The sequence below is a fragment of the Somniosus microcephalus genome, chromosome 7 (assembly GCF_052327205.1).
Source record: "Somniosus microcephalus isolate GS21.2 chromosome 7, FLI_Smic_1.0, whole genome shotgun sequence".
NCBI lineage: Eukaryota > Metazoa > Chordata > Chondrichthyes > Squaliformes > Somniosidae > Somniosus > Somniosus microcephalus.
Genome location: NC_140993.1, coordinates 26,175,102 through 26,194,743, shown reverse-complemented (window position 1 = coordinate 26,194,743; position 19,642 = coordinate 26,175,102). Strand labels below are relative to the sequence as shown.

Below are 19,642 nucleotides of genomic sequence, written 5' to 3'. Positions count from 1 at the left end.
ATTCGATCAGATTTGTCAGACATGATTTACCCTTGACAAAGCTATGCTGACTATCCCCGATTAATCCTTGCCTCTCCAAGTGGAGATTAATTTTGTCCCTCAGAATTTTTTCCAATAATTCCATCTGAGAGAGCAGGTTTAACATCTCATCCGAAAGACAACCAGATAGCTAGACTACAGAAGCTGGGGTTGTTCTCCTTGGAGCAGAGAATGCCAAGAGGTGATTTGATAGATGTGCTTAAAATCATGAAAGATTTAGATAGCGTAAATAAAGAGAAACTGTTTCCAATGGCTGAAGGGTTGATAACGAGAGGGCACCGATTTAAGGTTCTTTTGCTCTCTCCAATATTTATCTCTCAACATAACAAAACCAGATTATCTGGTCATTATCACATTGCTGTTTGTGGGACCTTGCTGTACACAAATTGGCTGCTGCGCTTCCCACCTTTTACGCAAAGAGTGGTTAGGATCTGGAATGCGCTGCCTGATGGGGTCGTGGATACAGATTCAAGAGTCGCCTTCAACAGGGAAATTGGATAAATACTTGGAAGGAGAAAAAAAAATGCAGAGAGATGGGGAAAGAGCGGGAGGGAGTGGGACTAACGGGATTGCTCTTCGAAAGAGCCGGTGCGGACTGAACGGGCCGCATGGCCTCCTTCCGTGCTGTGCTATTCTATGATCCCGCCCAGGGGCGTGATCACCTTGCTGGTTGCGGGATCCTGCTGTGCGCAAATTGGCTGCCACCTTTAAAAAGGTACTTCCTCGACGCTTGTAAAGCGCTTTGGGACGTCCTGAGGATGTGAAAGGTGCTATATAAATGCAAGTCCAGTACTGTTTTTTTTAAACAGAGAGAGATGTCCTTTCGCCCTCCTGTCCTTGGCAGGGGAGAGAGGCAGGCCGATCTCCATGGCAACCGCAGCGCCGCGTATGAACCGGAAAGTGAAGGCAAAGGGTTAGAGGTCGGCTGCGAGCCGGAAGTGGGACTGGGCTGCCTTTTTGAAGCGGCAACAAAAAAAATATCAACTAAAAGAGGAAGAAAACGAGTCGGCGGCGATAAAGCGAGAAGATTCATTTTTTTTTGCGAGGAGGATAAGATGAGCAGCTCGGCGGGGCCGGAGCGCCAGTCCTCCGGGGGCAGCGAGCCGCCCGGAGCCGGGCTGAGGCGCCCCGCGAAGCGCAAACATGAGGAGGAAGAACAGCAGGAGGAGGAGGAGGGGAGAAAGCACCAGGTAAGGCCGGGCCTGTAGCAGCAGCGAACCCCACCCAGGCGCCAAGGAGTGCACTTTGCATCCCTTGCCGGTGGGTAGCACACCCTCTCGTCTCTGAAATAAAGACATTCTTGCATTTATACAACGCCTTTCACGACCACCGGATGCCCCAAAGCGCTTCACAGCCAATGAAGTGCTTTTTTCTGAAGTGGAGTCACTGTTGTAATGTGGGAAACGCGGCAGCCAATTTGCGCGCAGCAAGCGCCCACAAACAGCAGTGTGATAATGACCAGGCAATCTTGTCTTTTAGTGATGTTTGAGGGGTAAATATTGGATAACTCCCCAGCTCTTCTTCGAAATAGTGCCCGTGGGATCTTCTACATCCACCCGAGATAGCAGACGGGGACCTCGGTTTAACGTCTCATCCGAAAGACGGCACCTCTGACAGTGCAGCACTCCCTCAGCACTGCGCTGGATGTGTCAGCCTAGATTTTTGTGCTCAAGTCTCTGGAGTGGGACTGTGAACCCACAACCTTCTGACTCAGAGGCGAGAGTGCTACCCACTGAGCCACAGTGGAGTCAGAAGGTTGTGGGTTCGAGTCCCACTCCAAGAGACTTGAGTGCAGAAATCTAGGCCGACGCTCCCAGTGCAGTGCTGAGGGAGCGCTGCACTGTCGGAGGCGCTGTCTTTCGGATGAGACACTAAACTGAGGCACCCCCCCCCCCCCCAGTCTGCTGGACGTAAAAAAAAAAATCCCACTGCACTATTTTGAAGACGAGCAGGGGAGTCATTTATTCCTCAATATTTATCCCGCAATTGGCATCACTAAAAAATAGATTATCTGGCCAGTATCACGTTCCAGTTTGTTGGAGCTTGCTGTGCGCAGATTGATGTTTCCTACATTACAACAGTGATTGCGCTTCAAATAGTACTTCATGGCTGTAAAGCACTTCGAGACGTCTGGTGGTTGTGAAAGGTGCTATATAAGTAGTCTTTCTTGCACCAAGTTACCGCTTTGCAAACTTGCGGCATTAATTTATAAATATATACGGGGATGTGCCAAGCACAACAACTTGTATTTATATAGCGCCTTTAACGTAGTAAAATGTCCCAGGGCACTTCACAGGAGCGTCGTCCAACAAAATTTGACACTGAGCCATGTAAGGAGCTATTCGTACTGGAGAGGTAGGTTTTAAGGAGTGTCTTAAAGAAGTGGAGCGTTTTAGGGAGGGAATCCCAGAGCTTAGGGCCTTGGCAGCTGAAGGCACGGCTGCCAGCGATGGCGTGATTAAAATTTGGGACACTCAAGAGGCCAGAATTGGAGGAGCGCAGATATTGCGGCGGGGTGGCGACTGTGGTGGTTTGTGGGGCTGGAGGAGATTAGAGATAGGAAGGGGTGAAGCCATGGAGGGATTTGAAAACCAGAATTTGCTTTTTAAAATCGAGGCGTTGTTTAACTGGGAGCCAGTGTAGGCCAACGAGCACAGGGGTGATGGGTGAATGGGACTTAGTGCGAGTTAGGATATGGGCAGCTGAGTTTTGGATGACCAAGTTTACATTGGGTAGAACGTCAATTTATAAACATTAGGGAAATACGCCATCAGCTTATAAACATTAGGGGATGCGCTATCAGTTTATAAAGGTTAGGGGATGCACCATCAACAACTTCTATTTATGTAGCGTCTTTAACATAGTAAAACGACCCAGGGCGCTTCACGTAGTTATCAAACAAAATTTGACATTGAGCCACATAAGGAGCTATTCGGATAGATGGCCAAAAACTTGGTCAAAGAGGTAGGTTTTAAGGAGGAGAGGTTCTGGGAGGGAATTCCAGAGCTTAGGGCCTTGACAGCTGAAGGCACGGCCACCAATGGTGGAGCGATTAAAATCGGGGATGCTCAAGAGGACAGAATTAGAGCAGCACAGATATCTCTGGGTGGGGGTGGGGGTGGTGGTGTTGTGGGGCTGGAGGAGATTAGAGATAGGCAGAGGGGAGACCATGGATGGATTTGAAAACGAGGATGAGAATTTTAGAATCGAGGCGTTGCTTAACCGGGAGCCAATGTAGATCAGCGAGCACAGGGGTGATGGGTGAACGGAACTTGGTGCGAGTTAGGACACGGGCAGCTGAGATTTGGATCACCGCAAGAATGTCAGTTTATAAAGGTGATGCACTATCAATTGCTACAAAAGACTGGAAGTTGAGAAAGTAACAGACAGGCTTTTATTACCAAAGAACAGAGCATGCCTCTTGTGGTTGCCTGGTATCCAAAAGGGCCGGGGGCTGCCGAGCAGCCACCTTTATATCCAGCCATGAGGGTGGAGCCAGGGGCGGAGTCAGCTGAGGCATGCACAGACAAGTACAACAATATGCAAGAGTGAACAACAGTACTAACAACAGTGGTGAACAACAATACTAACAACAGTGGTTTACCACAAAAGGTTAGGGCGATACGCCATCAGTGTATAAAGGTTAGGGCGATACGCCATCAGTGTATAAAGGTTAGGGGGATGTGCCATCAGTTTATAAATGATTTAGGTCAGGAAGGAATACAGATACACTATTAATTCATCTACAAAAATCCCTATTAACTACACATATCCTCTCCCAGCTCTCCTCCCCCCCCCCCCCCCCACAACTTGTTGAGTGGTATCGAAGATCTGAAACAATGACGATGCCCGGCAACCTCTGGTGCCCTTTTATAGTGGAGAAAGTTGCCGATTTTTGTTTTCTTGCACATATAGCCCGCATCGTAAAACTGTAGTGAGGATAAGAACATCTGAGAAAAGGAACTGATAAATGGTTGAATGCGTGTTGTTGTTGTTAATTCGAGGTCATAGTGATGCTGAAGTCTACTGAAAAAGCCACTGACTCTACAGATGTGAGCTTTTGGCTCTGGTCAAAAAAAGTAACTCTCCCTTAGGATAAGGAACAGTGGGATATAGACTGGTGACCCAGTTTGTATCGGGGTTCAAGTAAGGTGATGGATGGGGTTGAAGTTCCTACCCGTACTTGTGATTCCTGATCCCGGCTGTGACACTTGGCAAAGGCCAGACACCTCCCTCCAGGGTTAGAATCATAGAAATTTATGGCACAGAAGGAGGCCGTTCGGCCCATCGTGTCTGCGCCGGCTGAAAAAGAGCTCTCCAGTCTAATCCCACTTCCCAGCTCTTGGTCCGTAGCCCTGTAGGTTACAGCACTTCAAGTGCATATCCAAGTACTTTTTCAATGCGATGAGAGTTTCTGCCTCTACCACCCTATCAGACAATGCCACATTAAATACAGCAAGATGTGCAAGAGCAAGGGCACAGATTTAAAAGCAATTGGTGGAAGGATTAGAGGGGAGTTGAGGAGAAATTCTTTCACCCAGAGGGTGGTGGGGGTCTGGAACTCACTGCCTGAAAGGGTGATAGAGGCAGAAACCCTCATCACATTTAAAAAGTACTTGGCTATGCCCTTGAATGTACTTGGATATGATCCTCTCTAACTTTTACCGCTGCACAATAGAGAGCATCCTGACAAACTGTATCACAGTATGGTTTGGCAGCTGTAGCTACTATGACCGGAAAGCCCTGCAGCGGGTAGTCAAAACTGCCCAACGCATTACCGGCACCCGGCTACCGACCATAGACCACATATACCAGAAACGCTGTCTACGGAGGTCACGGTCCATCATCAAAGACCTTACCCGCCACAGTCTGTTCGCTCTCCTGCCATCTGGGAGACGCTACAGATGCATTCGCACCCGTACGACCAGATTTAGGAACAGCTTCTTTCCCAGGGTTGTCATCCTACTGAACTCCACAAATAAACTCTAAAGCCTGCACATCTGCCAATGCACTTTATTATGGTTATGTTTATGTTAATGTATTACAAGCCAAATGTATGTTGAATGTTTAAATGTCTTAATCTAAATGTACACTCTCGGGAGCCGCAAGCCTACATTTCGTTGTACTGCACTTGTGCACTAACAATGACAATAAAAGTTGATTTGATTTTGATTTGATTTGAAGTGCCGTAACCTACAGGGCTACGGACCAAGAGCTGGAAAGTGGGATTAGGCTGGATAGCTCTTTGCCGGCCGGCACAGACGCGATGGGCTGAATGGCCTCCTGTGCCGCAAATTTCTATGCTTCTAAACCATATGTTTTAACACTCATTAGTACAGCTGGTTTTGACAAACCGCGTTTGTGCATCTCTCGCCTGAATGCACACATTGGGTTGTTTAGTTTACAGCTGAATTGACCGCTTTCTCTTTCTTCTCTTCCCTTCTCCCCACTGTGGCCTTGCATCAGTTGTCTTTTCCTCTCTCGAGTTTGGGCTGTAAGTGTCAGACAGCCGTTTGGCTCGGGGAACCATCAAAGCTGAGCGAGCAGAAATTGTAGGATTGTGATCAAGAGCTACAATCTTGGCTTGTGTTTTACTGCCTTAACCTGGAGATGCTGAGGCCAAACATGGCATCTCTGCTGCTGATGTCCTTGTGGCGATGGTGCGGCCACAATGGTGTTGGGCAAATTTCACATTAGTGTCTGAATCTTGACAGCCATCTATGAAGTACAGGAAACTTTTTTTTATCCAGCACCGACCGGACCGGCGTGGTGCCGGTTTATCAAAAAGTTTGGATTACAGAGAGGTATAGTAAAAAGTACGAGAGCCCCGTACACAGCAACAGATCCAGGCTTCCCTGTTGCTTAGCAACAGGTGCAGGAACCCCGGCCACAAGATCCAGGCATCCCTGTTGCTTAGTAACAGGTGCAGGAACCCCGGTTACACAGCCACAGATCCAGGAACGGCCACAAATATGAAGTAAAACTTACCTGAACCTACTCCTGAATTTTGCCGGTTAACAGAGATTTCCGGTTATTTAGGTGCCGGTAAATCGAGAGTTTCCTGTACTCTGTTCTTTCTCCAGTAATGTCTTAATCACGACCTCAAAAGCAACCCTGCTGTACAGTGCAAACCTCTCAACTTTCCATTGCAACTATTCAGATGGCTTCTTTGAATAAGGTTACTGACTTGTTTCCAAATTATGATCACTAGAAACCGGCTTAAGACTGCCTGTACTCACTTAATGTTGGATTCACAAGTCAGCAGAGGTTGTCATTGTTATTGTTTGGGATAGATTCATGTAGTAGCAGGTCATGAAGATTAAACCGAACTCCACCCCAGCCCCTTGTGATATTTAATTTTAAACTGTTGTTTCGACACGCAAGTCTATTGTGAAAAATGAAGTAGGTTTTGCACGCTTAATTACAAATAATGTGTGTCTTGGTATAGATGTACAGTCTCTTTTATATTTGTATGTGGGCAGAATACATAGGCCTGGATTTTGCGGTTGTAATGACGGCGAACTGTCAGCATTCGTCGTCATTACCCCTCTGAAACTGACAGCAACTTAAGGATTTAGCGCATGCGCAGCTAAGCGTCGAAATCTTGATGTTGCGGTCAGTCGTTCCCCTGCTCCGCCACAGGCTGCGCTGTGGAACTCCAGAGCCAGCAATCTGTGAAATCACCTGAACTGATGAAAACTTTTCTGCTCTAACTACGCAGTTAAACACCCCCCAAAAAGTTAAGCTTTGTTCACTGAGGCGTAACTGGGGTTTTAACAGCACATTGCCCGCTGGACAACCATCCTGGCTCTGAAAAACTAATTTTATTTGTGGAATGTCAAATTTCTCCATTATGATAAATTACTAGATGTTAAAATGTTTTAATATTTTTTTGAAGTTAGTTTATATTTCAGCTTCTACCTTAACCCCATGTGTATGTCCCAATCTTTATTTCGCTCTCTGTAAAATTTTTAAAAAGTGAAATGATAATCGGTGCTTTTTATTTCCTGGTTTGCTGTCTGAGAATTCTTAAATGTGATTGGCTGCTTAGGCAGCTTGATGACATCGCTGCTTATGTACACTGGGGATCCCCTTTTGACAGCGCCACAATCAAATTAAGGTCGTGAAAGCTAAAGTTTTTGCTACAGAGTTCGCAAGAGCTTTGTGGACAGCTTTCTTTGAGGTAAGCTTCGCCGCTGACCACTAATTCTGAGCCATAGAGTTACATCAAGTATACAGCACAGAAACGGGCCCAACTGGCCTATGTTTAATGAACTAAGTTTATGCTCCACACGAGCCTCCTCCCACCCCTCTTCATCATCTAACCCTATCAGCGTATGCATCTATTCCTTTCCCCCTCGTGCACTTATCTAGTTTCCCCTTAAAGGTATCTATGCTATTTGCCTCAACTAATCCTTGTGGTAGCACGTTCTACTCTTTATCACTCTTTGGGTAAAGAAGTTTGTCCTGACTTCCCTATTGGATTTATTAGTTACAATCTTATATTTATGGCCCCTAGTTTTGGTCTCCCCCACAAGTGGCAACGTTTTCTCCACATCCACCCTATCAAACCCTTTCATCCTCTTAAAGACTTCTATCGGGTCACCCCTCAGCCTTATCTTTTCCAGAGAAAAGAGCCCCAGGCTGTTCAATCTTTCATGATGGTTATAACCTCTCAGTTCTGGTGTCGTCCTTGGGAATCTTTTTTTGCACTTTCTCCTTTTTTATAATATGGAGACCAGAACTGTGCACAGTACTCCCAAGTGTGATCTAACTAATGTTTTATACGAGTTTAACATGACTTCCTTGCTTTTCAATACTACCCTCTAGAAATGACCCCAGTGCTTGGTTTTGTTTTGTTACGGCCTTATTAACCTGTGTTGCTACTTTTAGTAATTTGTGTATCTACCCCATTTAGACTCTTGGTATCCAAGCAGTATGTGGCCTCCTTATCCTTCCTACCAAAATGAACCACCTTACACTTGTCTGTATTGAAATTAACTTGCCAATAATATGCCGATTCTGCAAGTTTATTAACATCTTCATGTATTTTGTTGCATTCTTCCTTTGTATTAACAAAGAGAATATCCTTGCCTTTATTTAGGTTTAACTAAAGGAAAAGATTGAGTCACAGTGTCTTATTTTCATTATGGACCTCTAAGTTGTAATTGTATCTGATTGGAATGAAATATAGCCTGGAATGAAATATAGCCTGAAACTGGGTATGGAGAGTTCACTGGGAGATGTATTCATCCATAATGAGATTGGATCATAGAATCATAGAAATTTCTAGCACAAAAGGAGGCCATTCGGCCCATCATGTCCGTGCTGGCCAAAAAAAAGCTATCTAGCCTAATCCCACTTTCCGGTTTTTGGTCCGTAGCCCTGTGTTATGGCACTTCAAGTGCATATCCAAGTACAGGAAACTCGATGGGATCGGCGTGTTGCCGGTTGATCAAAAATTCCGGATGAGGAAGAGGGTTATCTACCGAGGCTATTTATAACAAAGAAAAATAAACAAATCAAGAAAGGTGCAGTATACAGTAATTGGGTACTCGCCTACAGAATGTTGTGTTAAATGGATGGTGGAAGATGCTTGATTAAGTACAGTAATGCCAGTTGAGGGTAATGCAATGCAATGACTGCCAGCAGCGTGGGACAAATGTAAGAAGTCACACAACACCAGGTTATAGTCCAACAGTTTTATTTGAAATCACTAGCTTTCGGAGCGCTGCTCCTTCGTCAGGTGAAGTGGAGAGATGCATAAAGACACAGCTTATATAGTCAGAGAATAATGCCAGATGATTGCAGGTAATCTTTCTAACTGCCCTTTATCACACCTCGGCAGAGAGATAATCACAGCAATCAAAGGTGTGAATGGTGTCCAAACAGGTAGTCAGGAAAACATTACATCAAAGAACAATGAGGTGGGGTCACAAGGGGTCAAATGTTGCAGATGCTGGGGTCTGTATGAAAAACAAAAAACAGACAAAAAAACATTTTTTTTGCTGGAAATCACAGCCGGTTCGGCCGCATCTGTGTAGAGAGAACAAGCCAACGACGACTCAAGTTTGGGTGACCCTACGTCAGGTGGGGTTACATGTAGCGTGACATGAACCCAAATCCCGGTTGAGGCCGTCCTCATGAGTGCGGAACATGGCTATCAGTTTCTGCTCTACGATTTTGCGTTGTCGTGTGTGTACTGGCCGCGCTAGACGTGCTCCTATCTAGCTATCCAGCAAGTTAAACACTCATTCAAAATAATTCTTCCTGAAGCCGTTTGCTGTTTTGAAGCTTTTACTTGAACAAATTTGTGAAACTGTAAACAAAGACAAAGTATGTTTTGTACATAAACTGAGTACTACACATTCGATATTACACAAGATATAAACATATTTACAACAGTAGAATAGACTAATTGTATAACTAACATTTGAACTAACTTCTATAACTATTAAATATTAATTAACCTTTTATAAACATAGTATTATCAAAATATTACTCTGACAACATTGCTATTATGCTAAGACCTAAAGATACTGACAGATATTGCGCTTGGCCTAACATATGAAGTCAGATTACACTGGATTGTAATGGAACCTCTCATAGCAAATTCTCCATTACTCAAGTCAGGTTCTTCCTGGCAAAACTGCTTCCTGGGGTCAACAGGAAGAAAGGTAGGAAGGTCAAATGACCTCACACAGGAAGAAAGGAACAAAGGTCAAATGACCTCACACAGGAAGAAAGGAACAGATGACCTTTCCAGCATACAAACTGTTAACACAATAACCGCCACTAGAGGGTGCTATTGCATGTAAAATGTCCAGAATGTCACATAATGCCCATCGGTCCAGAAAAGTGTGTCTCGAAGGCCGCCTTGGAGAATGCTTACCTGAAGATCGGAGGCTGAATGTCCTTGACTCCTGAAGTGTTCCTCGACTGGGAGGGAACACTCCTGCCTGGTGATTGTTGCGCGGTGTCCGTTCATCCGTTGTCGCAGTGTCTGCATGGTCTCGCCGATGTACCATGCTCCGGGGCATCCTTTCCTACAACGTATGAGGTAGACAACGTTGGCCGAGTCACATGAGTATGTACCTGGTGGGTGGTGTCCTCACGTGTGATGATGGTATCTGTGTTGAAGACACACAGTACCCCTGTAAAATGACGGATCAGAAGAGACTACCAGCAGCGCGGGAGAGACAGACTCCTGTTACAGGGGTATTGAGGTGTTCTGACTTCTGACAGTGCCAAGAAGCAGAGTAGTGGCAGTTTGGAGAACTACCCCCACTGACTAACTCGGCCACCGCGGGAGACTCGGACTCGGCAACATTGCCGGTTATTGAGGTGTTGTTTTCAGAGTGAGAATTTTGTCGGTTAATAGAGAATTCCGGATAGTTAGGTGCCGTTTAAACGAGAGTTTCCTGTACTTTTTAAATGTGATGAGGGTTTCTGCCTCTACCACCCTTTCAGGCAGTGAGTTCCAGATCCCCACCACCCTCTGGGTGAAAAATTTTCTCCTCAACTTCCCTCTAATCCTTCCACCAATTACTTTAAATCTGTGCCCCTGGTTATTGACCACTCTGCTAAGGGAAATAGGTCCTTCCTATTCACTCTATCTAGGCCCCACTTAATTTTATACACCTCAATTAAATCTCCCCTCAGCCTCCTCTGTTCCAAAGAAAACAACCCCAGCCTATCCAATCTTTCCTCATAGCTAAAATTCTCCAGTCCTGGCAACATCCTCGTAAATCTCCAGTGCAATAACATCTTTCCTGTAGTGTGGTGACCAGAATGGTGCGCAGTACTCTAGCTGTGGCCTAACTAGTGTTTTATACAGTTCTAGCATAACTTCCTTGCTCTGGATGTACTGGGTTTCCTTGCTTATTTATCCTTTTGAAATAGCATTCTATTTTGAACATTTTCAAGCAATTAAAACGTATGGCAGCAATTCTACATCAGCTGCATGGCGGCTTCAGTTGAAAGCACCGCCCCAACCCCCCAAAGGACAGGATAGTATGCAGGCGATGAGCTTCATTGGCTAGAAACGGCAATCTGATTTGTTCATGGGCTGAGTTAAATGGAGAGCGTGATGACGAGAAGATTGGCTGCCAAAAGTCTTATAACAGTAATGTCATCGACTGCATCTGCTGACATGCAAAAAACCCCCCCTATTTTATGCAAAATAAGAATCTACATGGATTATTACGTCTCACTAAAATGAGTTGCAGAAAGATTTCAAAACCTATGCGGGCATCTTGGCGCAGATAACTTAAGATTTTTTTTTCAGATACACATGATGTAATAGGTTCCTGTTCTGAAAATAAAAAGAATAATTAAAATCAGGATTTTGCTTAAATTTTCTTTTGAAACCCTCCGTTCAATACATTATTGGCTAAAATCAACACTGACTGGAGTTCCACACAGCACTCGGGAATTAATCTGGAAAAGCAGCATAGACCGATGATGGCCAGGAATGGATGTGGGGACATCTTGACTTTAGTCTCTGTCAGTGGTACATTAACACCTTTGAGACGCCACACCTCCAACGATAGTGCATGCTTCCTGTACTGTTGTGCACTTTAGGAGAACACTATGTCTGATAGAAACATAAAAGGTAGGAGCAGGAGTAGTCCATTTGGCCCCTCGAGCCTGCTCAGCCATGATCTCATTAAATGGCGGATCATCCAAATTCAGTACCCTGTCCCTGCCTTCTCCCCATATCCCTTGATCCCTTTAGCCTCAAGAAATATATCCGACTCCTTTTTGAATATATTTAATGAATTGGCCTCAACGACCTTCTGTGGTAGAGAATTCCACAGGTTCACCACTCTCTGGGTGAAGAAATTCCTCCTCATCTCTGTCCCAAATGGCTTACCCCTTATCCTTAGACTGTGACCCCTGGCTCTGGACTCCCCGACCATCGGGAACATCCTTCCTGCATCTAGTCTGTCTAGTCCTGTTAGATGTTGGATTCCTGTCATTGGTAGTCTTGTACTGATGGGAATGTTGACCATATGGTTGGTTTTGAAAAAATATTCTCTAAATCTACTGATAAAAACTGATTTATGGTTTAAAAAAAAATACTCCTTTTGCTGTTTAATTTCTCTAACCATGTCACAATCTTTTCATGTTATGTATGATCTGCCAACAATTATGCAAAGCATATTTTTGTATTTTTAAAAACTTTTTTATTTTTTGCTTTTTTTTAAATCAGAAAATAGATGAAGGACACTGCAGTAAAGTGGCTGCGCACTATAATGAGCTTCAAGAATGCGGATTGGCGGTTCGCAGTCAGAGTCGTATCTTTCACTTGCGCAACTTCAACAACTGGATCAAGAGTGTCCTTATTGGTATGTTTGGAATCTGATTTATACTGCCTGCATTTCTACCTCCAGGGGAAAAAAAAGAAAACTTGCATTTATATAGTGCCTTTCACAACCTGAGGACATCCCAAAGTGCTTTACAACCAGTGAGGTACTTTTTGAAGTGTAGTCACTGTTGCAATGTAGGAAACACAGTAGCCAATTTGCGCACAGCAAGCTCCCACAAACAGCAGTGTGGTAATGACCAGATAATCTGTTTTAGGTGTTGGTTCAGGGATAAATATTGACCAGGCCACCGAGGCCAGGACATCTCTGCTCTTTTTCAAAATGGCGCCGTGGGATCTTTTATGTCCAGCTCGAGTTTGAAACTCCGATGTCGATGTGCAACTAATCTGCCGGGCGCTTAAAATAAAATACGCATAAGCTGAGTATGTTGGAATAGACTGCCAAATCTGCGCTTCACCAGCGAGTATCCTAATCATGGGCTATCATGTTAACACTCAATAACTGAAACCCTGAATTGGGCCAAGTTACAGTACTTACATTCGGTTTTACACGCATATCTCGGTGATTACTGGGCAGAGTTCAGAAGACACCCTAAATCATGAGACTGAAGATCAACCAGTTGATTTCCATCACCTGAACACAGATTGCTTGGAATTTACTGCTGTGTATCCATTATGTATTTTTTTCCGCAATCATGTGCACTATGGAAATGGGGACGATTTTGTTCCTCGGGTATGGTGGTGGTATTGGAAGGGGATTTGTTGTGTCACTGAAGACTTGGTCATTGTCGTGTAATTGCTGCAAGTTTGAGTGATTTGTATTGATCTAAAATATGTTGTGTGTAAAGTTGTCATCAAGTGGATCATTTTATACCATAGACTAGAAAATACTAGAAATCTGAAATTAAAATGTGCTTCTTAGGCAGTCCCTCGGAACCGAGGATGACTTGCTTCCACACTAAAAATGAGTTCTCAGGTGACTGCTGAGTCCAATGCGGGACCTACAATCTCTGTCACAGGTGGGGCAGACGGTGGTTGAAGGGGCGGGTGGGTGGGGTTCTTGCGTTTGGCTTCCGCTTGCTCCCGGCAAAGAGACTTGAGGTGTTCGGCGCTTTCCCGGATGCTTCTTCTCCACTTTGTGCGGTCTTGGGCCAGGGATTCCCAGATGTCGGTGGGTATGTTGCACTTTTTCAAGGAGGCATTGAGGGTGTCCTTGAAGCGCTTCCTCTGACCACCTGGGGCTCTCTTGCCGTGTCGGAGCTCCGAGTAGAGCGCTTATTTTGGGAGTCTCGTATCGGGTATGCGGACAATGTGGCCAGTCCATTGGAGCTGATCGAGCGTGGTCAGAGCTTCGATGTTGGCCTGAGCGAGAACACTGACGTTGGTGCGCCTATCCTGCCAATGGATTTGCAGGATACAGTAGGAAGGCAAGCATCTGAAAGAGAAATGGGTCTAGTAGTTTAGATGTGATTATTCATTCGAACAAGATCACAGGTTAGAGCTAAAATGTAAATCCGGCTTCATAGAAGCATAGAAAAATAGGCCCTTTGAGCCTGCTCCGCCATTCAGTATAATCATGGCTGATCCTCTATCTCAATGCCCTATTCCTGCTCTCTCCCCATACCCCTTGATGCCTTTTGTGTCTAGAAATCTATCTTATCTCCTTCTTAAATATAGTCAGTGACTTGGTCACCACAGCCTCTGTGGTAGAGTATTCCACAGGTTCACCACCCTCTGAGTGAAGAAATTTCTCCTCATCTCAGTCTTAAATGTCCTACCCCGTATCCTGAGACTGTGACCCCTCGTTCTAGAACCCCCAGCCAGGGGAAACATCCTCCCTGCATCCAGTCTGTCTAGCCCTGTCAGAATTTTATACGTTTCAATGAGATCCCCTCTCATTCTTCTGAACTCTAGTGAACACAGGCCTAGTTGACCCAATCTCTCCTCATACAACAGTCCTCCCATCCCAGGAATCAGTCTGGTGAACCTTCACTGCACTCCCTCTATGGCAAGTATATCCTTTCTTAGGTAAGGAGACCAAAACTACGCACAGTTCTCCAGGTGTGGTCTCACCAAGGCCCTGTACAACTGTAGTAAGACATCCTTGCTCCTGTACTCAAATCCTCTTGCAACGAAGGCCAACGTACCATTTACCTTCCTAACTGCTTGTTACACCTGCATGTTTGCTTTCAGTGACTGATCTACAAGGACACCCAGGTCCCTTTGTACGTCAGCATTTCCCAATCTTATCGCCATTTAAATAATATGCTACCATTCTGTTTTTCCTACTGAAGTGGATAACTTCACATTTATCCATGTTATACTGCATCTGCCATGTATTTGCCCACTCTCTCAACTTGTCTAAATCAACTCTCAATACCACCTAGTTTAGTTTTGTCAGCAAACTTGGGAATATTACATTTGGTTCCCTCATCCAAATCATTGATATATATTGTGAATAGCTGGGGCCCGAGCACTGATCCCTGCGGTACCCCACTAGTCACCGCCTGCCACCCCGAAAAAGACCCATTTATTCCTACTCTCTGTTACCTGTCTGTTGACCACTTTTCAATCCATGCCAGTATATTGCCCCCAATCCCATGTGCTTTAATTTTGCACACTAACCTCTTATGTGGGACTTTATCAAAGGCCTTTTGAAAATTCCTGCTGTGCCTGTCTAACATTTTCTGCTGTCATTTCACGGCACTTTGCAGACCCCTTTGGCCTGCAGGTTAAAAAAAAAACCAAGGCTAATCGTTGATAAAAGGGAGCCTACGAAGGCCAAGGAATTTTGAAGTAAATTGCAAGCATCTTGCTTTTTATTGCAGGGGAGTACCTTGAAAAGGTGAAGCAGAAGAACAGGCACGACATCTCTGTCTTGGACCTCGGTTGTGGGAAAGGCGGTGATTTGCTGAAGTGGAAAAAAGGACAAATTCACAAGATGGTTTGTGTTGGTAAGTAATTTGAGGGGGAGAGGCGAGAGAAGAAACTTGCTCCGTTTTGGAAATTGGTCCGGAACCCGGCAGTTTACAAAATATTTGGATCGTGCGCTTTTGCTTTTATCTTTTGAGTTGGCGCATGAATTGACGTTGAAGATTTTTAAAATAAATTTAATTAAATATAACTTAATTTTAAGACTTGAGTAACATCCAAATTCTAACTACAGGAAACTTTCTGGTATCCGGCACTGACGGGACCGTGCTGGTGCCGGTCGATCAACACTGCCGGAGAAACGAGCGCTAATGTTAAAACATACGGAGCTCAGAGCAACAGCTTCAAAACAGTCGGCGCAGCTTGCAAGCGTCTCTGTAGCTAAGCAACAGCATCAGCTAGACGCTTGCAGAGCCCCAAATGGAGAAAAAAAGCAACTAAAAGTAAAAAAAGTTACCTGAACCGACTCCTGAATTTTGCCAGTGGATAGAGCATTCCGGATATTTAACCTCCGTTTAAACGAAAGTTTCCTGTATAGTGATTTAAATTTACCATTGTTAATCCTTTCTAAGAAAAAAAAATGGTCACAAAGAACTAACTAAACGTGCTTTTGCTATTTGTGTTAAGCCAAGTCATCAGCACCCGAGCTTTAAATGACGAGAACTGTTGGGCACTTACTAAGTCCAGTGAAGTTGAATTAGCATATAGTTCAATTGATTTGATTACCGAATAATGACTTTCCACTTTCACTGTGCTCCCTCATCATTTTGGTTTTTAGGTCCTTTTAAGCCAGTATCCTCCAGTTGAGAACAATTCTGACCACTCAATTCAATACATTTCTTCCTGCATTCATTAACCTCTTTGTGTAATGGAGCTTGTTTTGTCTTTCTAGACCTCTAAGGCATCTGTTTTAGCATTTAAATTGTTAAATAAGATTTTCATAGGGTTTTTAAAAAAATGTATTCATTCACGGGATGTGGGCGTCGCTGGCAAAGCCAGCATTTATTGCCCATCCCTAATTGCCCCTGAGAAGGTGGCGGTGAGCTGCCTTCTTGAACCGCTGTAGTCCGTGTGGTGAAGGTACTCCCACAGTGCTGTTAGGGAGGGAGTTCCAGGATTTTGACCCAGCGACGATGAAGGAACGGCGATATATTTCTAAGTCAGGATGGTGTGTGACTTGGAGGGGAACTTGGAGGTGGTGGTGTTCCCATGCGCCTGCTGCCCATGTCCTTCTAGGCAGTAGAGGTCGTGGGTTTGGGAGGTGCTGCCGAAGAAGCCTTGGCGAGTTGCTGCAGTGCATCTTGTAGATGGTACACACTGCAGCCACAGTATGCCAGTGGTGGAGGGAGTGAATGTTTAACGTGGTGGATGGGGTGCCAATCAAGCGGGCTGCTTTGTCCTGGATGATGTCGAGCTTCGTGAGTGTCTTGCAAAGGAGGCATCCTTTTTTGTGTTCAGTATTGCCTCATCCTAAATTAGCTTCAGGATTTGCCCATTGCCCTATCAGTCTGGACTGGGCATTGGTCTATTGTCTGAGAGGTGCTGTCTCTGGCACTGAATTTACTGAGGAATTTGGAGAGAGGGGTGTTGTATGATAATGAAGTACAACATTCACAAATTGTATATTTATGCTTAATTTCCATGAACTCTCTTTCACCCTTTCCCCTCCAACAGATATTGCTGATGTTTCTGTGGAACAATGCATTCAGCGATATGATGACATGAAAAGCAGACGTTATCCTAGCGAACATCTTTTTGCTGCAGAGTTTGTAAGAGCGGACTGCACCAAGGTAAAATGCTTCAAGTTTAGGAATATCTGTTGATCTGCTTTAGTTCCATAATCCACCATAATACATTTTTACATCTTACGGAAATCTTAATAAACGTAGATGTTTCAAAAACATTCAGATTCAGATTAGATTTATTTGCCATATGTAACAAGTACAATGGAATGCTTGTTGAAGTATAATGTTGCTGTAAAATTGCCCCCTTTTTTCATTTGGCAGTAATGACTCTACAATCAAATACTCTAGAAGAATCAAAGTTTTGTTTAGATAATCCATTGTTTTTTTTCGTAATCAGATTACTGGTGACCCATAACTCTCTTTTTTTTTTGTTTTTATAAATGCCAATTTATGCTTCTGATTCACACTTACTTTACTTCTAGTGCTTTATCCAATAACTTGAATTAAGCTAAACTGCGAAGTTGGATTCGCAGATGTGAACATAACATTTGAAATAGGAGCAAGAGTGGGCCAGACGGCCCCTCGAGCCTGCTCCGCCATTCAATAAGGTCATGGCTGATCTTCGACCTCAACTCCAGCTCCTGCCCGATCCCCATATCGATCTCTGCCTTGAATATACTCAACGACTGAGGATTCACAGCCCTCTGGGGTAGAGTATTCCAAAGATTCAACCCTCTGAGTGAAGAAATTTCTCCTTATCTCAGTCTAAAATGGTTGACTCCTTATTCTGAGACTGTGATCCCCTAGTCCTAGACTCTCCAGCCAGGGAAAAACAGTCTCTCCGCATCTAGCCCCTTAAGAATTTTATATGTTTCAATGAGATCACCTCTCATTCTTCTAAACTTTAGAGAATATAAGCCTAGTCTACTCAATCTCTCCTTGTAGGACAGCCCTCTCAATTCAGGAATTGATCCAGTGAACCTTTGTTGCACTGCCTCCTAAGGCAAGTATATCCTTCCTTTGGTACGAAGACCAAAACTGTACACAGTGTGGTCTCACCAAAGCCCTGTACAATTGCAGCAAGACTTCCTTACTCTTGTACTCCAACTCCCTTGCAATAATTAAACAACTTTAAATTGAAAGGAGTAAACTGTATACGGACCTCTCAGTAATTTTGATCATGTGCTAGTTTATAATGACAGGAGGCAGATACAGGGCAGGGCACTGGGATTAGTTTTGGATTCCTCTTGCAAAGAGCTGGTATAAGCACGATGAGCTGAATGGCCTGCTTCTGTGCTGTAAACCTCTATGGTTCCAAAAGACCTCTGCAGTACAGAAATAACAACAGAAAATGCTGGAAAAACTCAGCAAGTCAGGCAACATCCGTGGAGAGAAATTTGAGTTGACGTTTCGGGTTTGACCCTTCTTCAAAACTGGAGAGAAAAGGAACTAGATCGAAGGCAGGGCTGCGATCGGACAAAAGAATAAAAGAACCAAAAGAAGTAAAAGAGATTAGAAGCTAGACGAGATGGTAATAGGCTGTGATTAGGTGTAAAGTGTACTGGCAGGGTAAAAGATAGCTGCCAGGTGTGAGAGAGAAACAAAAGGAAAGGGGGGGGGGGAAAGGAAAGGAAAGGAGTGGAAAAATATAAGTGAAAATGAAATAGGGGCCGAGGTTATGATCTGAAATTGTTGAACTCAATATTGAGACCGGAAGGCTGCAGAGTGCCTAATCGGAAGATGAGGTGCTGTTCCTCGAGTTCCTCGAATTTCGGATTTCCAACATCTGCAGTATTTTGCTATCGTCTGCAGTACAGAAGTTGGTCAGAATCTCAATTTTACTTTGACAGCTAAGTAAATGTGTGCAACCCTTCACTCAAATGTGTATAATCTATGTCATCAAACACATTTAGCTTTCATCTAAGGAAGTCAAGTTAGTTGCACCTGCCACAGCATCACATTCTTCCTCACCTGGAGATTGAGGGAGACTAGATCTGGGTGGAGAGGGTGAGCTATCTAACTAGGCTGTGAAACTCTGTGAATTAATTACATAGAAACATAGAAGATAGGAGCAGGAGTAGACCATTCGGCCCCTCGAGCCTGTTCCACCATTTAATGAGATCATGGCTGATCATCCAAATTCAGTACCCTGTCCCTGCTTTCTCCCCATATCCCTTGATCCCTTTAGCCTTCAGAAATATATCTAACTCCTTCTTGAATATATTTAATGAATTGGCCTCAACTGCCTTGTGTGGTAGAGACCAATAGTTATGACTGTAGCAAAACCAATTTTTAACTAAAGAAAAAAACTTTATACATATCTTTGATTGTTACAATCATATAATGATCCAGCACAGAAGGAGGCCATTTGGCCCATCGTGCCTGTGCCGGCTCTTTGAAAGAGCTCTCCAATTAGTCCCACTCACTCCCCTGCTCTATCCCCTTAGCCCTGCAAATTTTTCCCCTTTAAGTATTTATCCAATTCCTTTTTGAAAGTCACTATTGAATCTGCTTCCAGCACCCTTTCAGGCAGCGCGTTCCAGATCATAACTCGCTGTGTACATTTTTTGTTTTTCCTTGTGTTGCCTCTGGTCCCAAATCACCTTCAATCTGTGTTTTCTGGATACTGGCTCTTCTGCCACTGGAAACCAGTTTCTCT

General features: G+C 44.3%; 1 protein-coding gene across 1 annotated transcript in view; it reads left to right on the top strand.

The window, feature by feature from the left end:
* Positions 1-944: 944 nt before the first annotated feature.
* The window catches only part of rnmt (RNA (guanine-7-) methyltransferase), a 31,848-nt gene continuing 13,150 nt past the window's right edge, over positions 945-19,642 (top strand). Inside the window, exons 1-4 of the mRNA XM_085992298.1 lie at positions 945-1,229; positions 12,254-12,389; positions 15,196-15,321; positions 16,973-17,088. Of these exons, the coding sequence (XP_085848424.1) occupies positions 1,095-1,229; positions 12,254-12,389; positions 15,196-15,321; positions 16,973-17,088 (513 nt within the window). The 5' untranslated portion in view covers positions 945-1,094. The remainder of the gene's footprint in view (positions 1,230-12,253; positions 12,390-15,195; positions 15,322-16,972; positions 17,089-19,642) is intronic.